The sequence below is a fragment of the Protomyctophum parallelum genome (assembly GCF_964188405.1).
Source record: "Protomyctophum parallelum genome assembly, chromosome: 7".
Lineage (NCBI taxonomy): Eukaryota > Metazoa > Chordata > Actinopteri > Myctophiformes > Myctophidae > Protomyctophum > Protomyctophum parallelum.
The window spans coordinates 39,977,511-39,984,235 of record NC_139705.1 but is presented as its reverse complement, the minus strand read 5'-3'; the positions used below and the strand labels follow the sequence as shown (position 1 = coordinate 39,984,235).

At 38.9% G+C, this 6,725-nt stretch overlaps 1 protein-coding gene across 1 annotated transcript in view; it reads right to left on the bottom strand.

The window, feature by feature from the left end:
* Positions 1 to 6,725, bottom strand: part of LOC310861070 (rap1 GTPase-activating protein 1-like) — a 78,554-nt gene that overhangs the window by 35,472 nt on the left and 36,357 nt on the right. The window contains exon 3 of the mRNA XM_083768363.1: positions 3,655 to 3,748. Within this exon, the coding sequence (XP_083624489.1) occupies positions 3,655 to 3,748 (94 nt within the window). The remainder of the gene's footprint in view (positions 1 to 3,654; positions 3,749 to 6,725) is intronic.

The following is a 6,725-nucleotide window of genomic DNA, read 5'->3' as shown; positions in this document are numbered from 1 at the left end:
TGTCTGTGTCCCACATGGAGATCTCTGAATCTGCCTGTCTGTCTGTGTCCCACATGGAGATCTCTGAATCTGTCTGTGTCCCACATGGAGATCTCTGAATCTGTCTGTGTCCCACATGGAGATCTCTGAATCTGTCTGTGTCCCACATGGAGATCTCTGAATCTGCCCGTCTGTCTGTGTCCCACATGGAGATCTCTGAATCTGCCGGTCTGCCTGTGTCTGAAGAGTGCATACTGCCTGTGAAAAGTGGAGTGGTTAAATTAAGCCATTTTGGGTGGGAACCCCTTTTGGTGTTAGCATTAAGTTGTGCTTTAGATATTGAAAAATAGCAGATCTACCATCTCGTAGCGCGCCACCGAGTGGCGCGCTACGAGATGGTAGGTCTGCTAATTTTGAAAAATCGAAGAGCGACTGACATAGAAAACATTTTTAGAATCTGATCTCAGGTCAGAATGAAAACTGTCAGGATGTAGAAGACATTTTTAGAATCTGATCTCAGGTCAGAACTCAGAATGGGTTCAATTAAGTCTGTTATTGGTTCTAAATGTCAGTTTCAGATATACTATATTTTCACATATTGACATTAATTCCCTATTCTGATCACAGAACCTGTTGGGATTAATTGCAGACTAACCTGGTTTTATCAGTGATGTGATTAAAGTGATACATCCTATAATCCTTCAATGCTCTTTCTGTTCATCTCATCCATTTGCTCTTCATCTCCCAATCAAAGCATAGTCATTTACAAATACCAGTTAAAGTTCAAATATTTGTCGGGTTTAACTTGGGTTACGAGGACAGGCTCTTGCAGTAGTAATACAAATATTTGCTCATGTCCGATGACTAATCTACTACATACATGCTACTGGCTGCATATCAATTGGTCTATAAAACATAAGCAGCAGCATTAAACATACAGTAGATTCAGCACCGGCGGAAGTGGAATTTTGGAGTGAGGATCACTGATAATGCTGGATCTCCTGCCAGAACTACAGTTATGTCAGTATCTGAGATTTGTTATTGCATAAAGCGTGTGTTTGGATGTCATCCAAAGATCTACACCACCAACGACTGAAGGGTAGTGTGGTGGACAATAAAGCCTGATTTCACAGAGGATGGAATGTCTACATGTGAATGTATACATGTGAATGTCTACATGTGAATGTATACATGTTAATGTCTACATGTGAATGTATACATGTGAATGTCTACATGTGAATGTATACATGTGAATGTATACATGTTAATGTCTACATGTGAATGAATGTCTACATGTGAATGTATACATGTGAATTGAATTGCCTTCTTGTGTTTGTATTGTAAAATTATTATTTTTGAGGGGCGCTAGCCCCTCCTATATACAGCTTTTCGTCACAACTCATGTCACATTTGCCATTGAAAAAGAAAGGAGAGTTCACGTCATATGGGTTTGAACAAATCGGCTTTTTGCGTAAAAAAAAAAACATTAAATGCCATTGACAATGAAAGGAGAACTTACGTCATATGTGTCTGAGCAAATCAGCTTTTTGAAACACGGGGCTATAAGACAAAAGTTAATTCAGTTGTAATCTTACAGGCTCATGATAAGATCAGTTAAAGTTAGTTATAATGTCTATTGTCATTATAAGTTGACAAATTAATTGATTAGTATATTAATTTTTATTGGATGAGGTACAACTTCACACGGGTGTGATCTTTTATTATCTGGTTCTCAACCTTTTCTGGATCAGGGCCCACTTACTTGTTGAAGGCGTTCACAGCCCAGTAGGCATGTAACAATATATCGTATATTGATATAAACTGGTGACAATTTCAATCAATTTAATAATAACATGTACCGCGATCCTAGGATTTGGCGCACACACACACACACACACACACACACACACACACACACACACACACACACACACACACACACACACACACACACACACACACACACACACACACACACACACACACACACACACACACACACACACACACACACACACACACACACACACACACACACACACACACAATTGTGTTTTTGAACACTATAAAAATACAAATGTTTGCCTTTTAGGCTTTGTAAACATGAGTTTACACAGCCTCTGTGAGTTTGCGACATCCATGTCTTGCACTATAACACCACTACGTCCTCACCTGGTGGAGATAATGAAAAATACTAAACTATAGTATAATAACTCAACACAAGCTCATCTCTCCATTTCCTGGAGCCGGATTGACTTATTTTTGCATCGGTGTCTTGCAACAAATACTTAAAAAAACTTTACAATGAGACACTGACAAACAAAACTAATATCAAGTATAAGTCCCAAGAATATCCTGGCTCTCGCTTCAGATGATAACTGCCAAAACGTAGAACTGAAGATTTTTCATTTCCAAAATATATTCACAGACACCGACAGCCAGTGTAGGCCTATGAATTCTATGAAAATGAGCTCCTTTTTCATCATTTTAATTTCATTTTCTGTTTCAGCAATGACACATGCCTATAGTGACTTTATTCTCCATGGCAATAAACTCAGGTACTCTGTGGAAGACAAGTTAACTTGGTTTCAGTGCCTTCGCACTGAACCACCACTCAAAAAAGAGGTTGAGACCATCAGGTAGTTAGTGCATGTGGAATTAAACAACTTTAGAGGCATGTTTAAATTGAAATGTAAACAGCAACATTGACCTGTTTGCCAGAGAATCACTGTTTACTTATTTATATCCAAATTAATACTTTTTCCCTTAGAAAACTTGCACTATCCACATGTTTCACACAGATTTAATTTATTTGCTAAATACTTACTGTAAATAATTGAATCATACTGTATCGTATCGCCATAATGAACCAATATCGTCCATGTATCGTATCGTCAACCATGTATTGCGATACGTGTCGTATCGCTTTAAAAATGTACCGTTAGACCCCTAGTTTAAAGATATAGCAGGTTTGGCTAACCCCAGTGATGAAGCTGCTATTTGTGTTGGCAGTGAAAACAAAATAACATTTCAGCATACAGTAGGTAAACCTAACACATTCAGATTTTATTAATTTGTTGTTTGACACAGCTATTAACCATCGATCCGCTATTTTCAGTGAAGCTCTTAGACCTGAGTTAAAAACATTCACTTTGAAAGAATATATATTCAAAGATTTGCGCCACATCTTTAGACCTACAAGCTCGTAGCGCGCCACTCGTAGCGCGCCACTTGGTGGCGCGCTATGAGCTTGTAGATCTGCTATTTTTCAATAGCTAAAGCATAACATAATGCTAAAACCAAAAGGGGTTCCCGCCCAAAATGGATTAATGTAGGGTGAAAACAGAAGGTCACTAGGATAGGATAGAGCCTTGAGAGACCAGGCTCAACAACCAATGGGGTTTGAGTGGTTAACTACTGTATAACTATCAAACTAACAACCACAATAGATGTTTAGCCAACACTGACTCAAAACACACACACACACACACACACACACACACACACACACACACACACACACACACACACACACAGGTGATCAGACCAGATAGAGAGAGACAACTCACAAATATCACGGGTGAAAGATCATACAGTGGACCATGGTTCAAAGTTCAAGCCCTGCCCAACCCCCACCCTATACACTGCCAGCAGCATGTGTGGTGGTCTTCCTACCTTGTGGAGAAGTGAGACGCTGAACGGGAGCGAGGCCTGGACACACGGTGGGTCTAGTGTGGTGGAGATGCGGGGCTCAGCCCCATCTTGTTTCCTGGAATGACACACACACACACACACACACACACACACACTAGTGACATGACATCATTGTTGACGATTCGTTACACAATTGTGTTTTTGACATTGAACACTCGAACATATAAAAATACAAATGGAATAATGTTTGCCTTTTAGGCTTTGCAAACATGAGTTTACACAGCCTCGTGAGATTGCGACATCCATCTCTTGCACAATAACACCACTAGACACACCTGTTCCATCTCGTTTTCAGTGGCTGGTATCCTCTGTCAGGACTCAACTATCAGAAAAGACGGTTTCCTCCGGGTGAAAATGGAATGACTGAGAGATTAATCTATTAGTTTAAAGTCTAAAATCTTGCCGTCACCAATTAATAAAACCTCAGCCAAACAAAAAGGTGAGAAGTTGCATTCATCAATTAATTCATGGCGTTCCTAAAAGCATTGCTAAAAACACCTACACCGTTCTCAAAGGAAACGTCAACTCATCTCTTCTGTTCCATTAAAGAGTAGCTTATTACCCTGGGAGTACTAAGCTCAAGTGCCTCTAGTCAGACACACACTTTAGGGATGTAGGGACGACTGCCGTTCCATTAAATAAATCTGTCTTCTCCAACCTTGGTGTATGGCTGGGCAATTAACTGACAATATTATCGGAAGTGACATTTAGAACCTCTAACCGACGAATAATCAAGAAGCAGGTATTTTAAGGCTATACATACTGTATCAATTAATTGACACAAAATAATTAAAATAGATTTTTTCAAATGACTAGATAATTGATAATAGACTTCGTCTACTCTGGTTACATAAGCTCAGTATAATAATTTGTTGTCCAATGGCAGTGTGCAAAAATAGCGATATAAAAATGATGAAAACAAAGAAATCCGTTTAAGTAATTATGGCTTCCGGCCGGTCTGGGTAACCCTATGTGACCCACGTTTTCTCTCTAGTGTGACACGTCATTTCTCATTTGACACTTGTCACGCAGAACATCCATTGACCTTTTTAGGGTGGTGGTGGGTGGGAGTTTGCTGGTCATCATGCTAATTTGTTCCCTGCCTATACCAGCACTGTAGTCCTCTCCACGCAACCTCAATAATCAATGCCAACGCTGCATGTAATGTAGAGCACTATTGACATTGACAATGATGATGGTGCTCAACAGGCCAGTTAACAAAACAAGGCTTTAATTTATCCCATTCTGTATCTAGTCACGTACGGAGGAAAACAATTCCTGCAGCTAATTAATAATGCAAAACAAGGCCAGTACTAAACAAACAAAGAACCACCTGCTGGTTAACAACTTTCAGTAAAGATGAAGAAGAGCAACTCTGCAATGGTGTCTTCATAACAATGCACATCATAGTCACTCTGGGGTGGAAACCTTGTATGTTCAAAACCTTTTCAACTTTTCAGGGACAATCTTTGTTCCAATCGATCTAATGTAGTTATTATTTTTAGTCACAAGCTCTTGTTTATACTTTTCATTGTCAAATGTTTATACAACCCACAGACATCGGAATTGGGAACGCACAAAAACGGATTTCACCCATTTTACTTGTAAAGACAATGTTGATTCTGATTCTGACACACTAAGCACTTTCATGTTAACTTTCAAATTAGTTCAAAAATAGCCAAAATACCTTTCTGTGACATGTGTTGTAAGATGAAGCATTAATTTACGAAAATACATACAAAGTGTCAACAGTAAGTATCTTAATGAATTTAAATGTGTAGCTTCAATTAAACCTACACATTGAGCACAGTGACATCTCTCCATCAGGACGACAGACATAAAACTTTAACTGGATATCTTGAAGTTAATTCGTTTTTACAGTGTTGCCACCCATGTATACAGGATACTTCATCGTGCTAATGAATGTAAACAAGCTCTATGTACCGTCCGTATGCTGTGCAATTCCTCAGTTCCACAAGCAGTAGCTTGGCATGACAAGTCATATTCAGTAACATGTTCAACAACATTTGTATTTAATTTACAGTACTGTATATCTGCAATAGGAGCAGATGTGTGCGTCATATACTGCAGTACAGTGTGCCATTAGTCATACAAAACCTTTACAACCATGACCAGAATTGTATGATCTTAGACTAGAGGTCATCTAAGAAAAAGCAATTCAGTTTACCATAATTAATCATGATGATGTTGATTATAAATTAATAGACTTTATAAAGCACTTATAAAACACTTGAAAATGTAAGGGAATCAAACATTCCATGTGTAATTATGGAAAGCCATGGATAAAAGTGAGCCTTCAGAAGTGATTTAAAAGGAGACACTGAGTTGAGCCTAAAACTTTTTCACACAAGAGTCACTTAGTTGTGTACGTGCTAGTGTGTACGTGCTAGTGTGTATGTGCGCGTGTGTTACAAGTGTGTGTGCACTGCAGCAGGGAAATTAAAGTAAAACTTGTGTGCCCTCAGCTGTTCCACACTATTCATTAGAACTATCACACAGTCACACACACACATTATGGAGGTGGGATTGTGTGTGTGTGTGTGTGTGTGTGTGTGTGTGTGTGTGTGTGTGTGTGTGTGTGTGTGTGTGTGTGTGTGTGTGTGTGTGTGTGTGTGTGTGCATTCTTGCATGCATCTGTCTGGAATGTCAGTGAGTGTACGCTGCATGAGGCATGAGAGTGTCTACACAATAATGACAGCATGCATAATATGAACAGAGGACCATCACCATCTTTCTAACAGCATGACATTCACCATATAACATAATTAAGGAAATGTCTTTATGAATGTCTGAATGAATGAACGAATGAATGTCTGAATGAATGACAGTGTCACGGCTTCTCACTGGATAAAAACCAATCGCTCTGAATTTTCACACAGGCATTGACCATTATATTATAGAGGTCTTAACGAGGTCCTTTTTTCAATTTAACAAATTATGTTAATTCAATTTATTAGAGAAATAATTTTCCCCAATGAGAAAACTCACATCAAGTATTTTTCTCTCAGAAA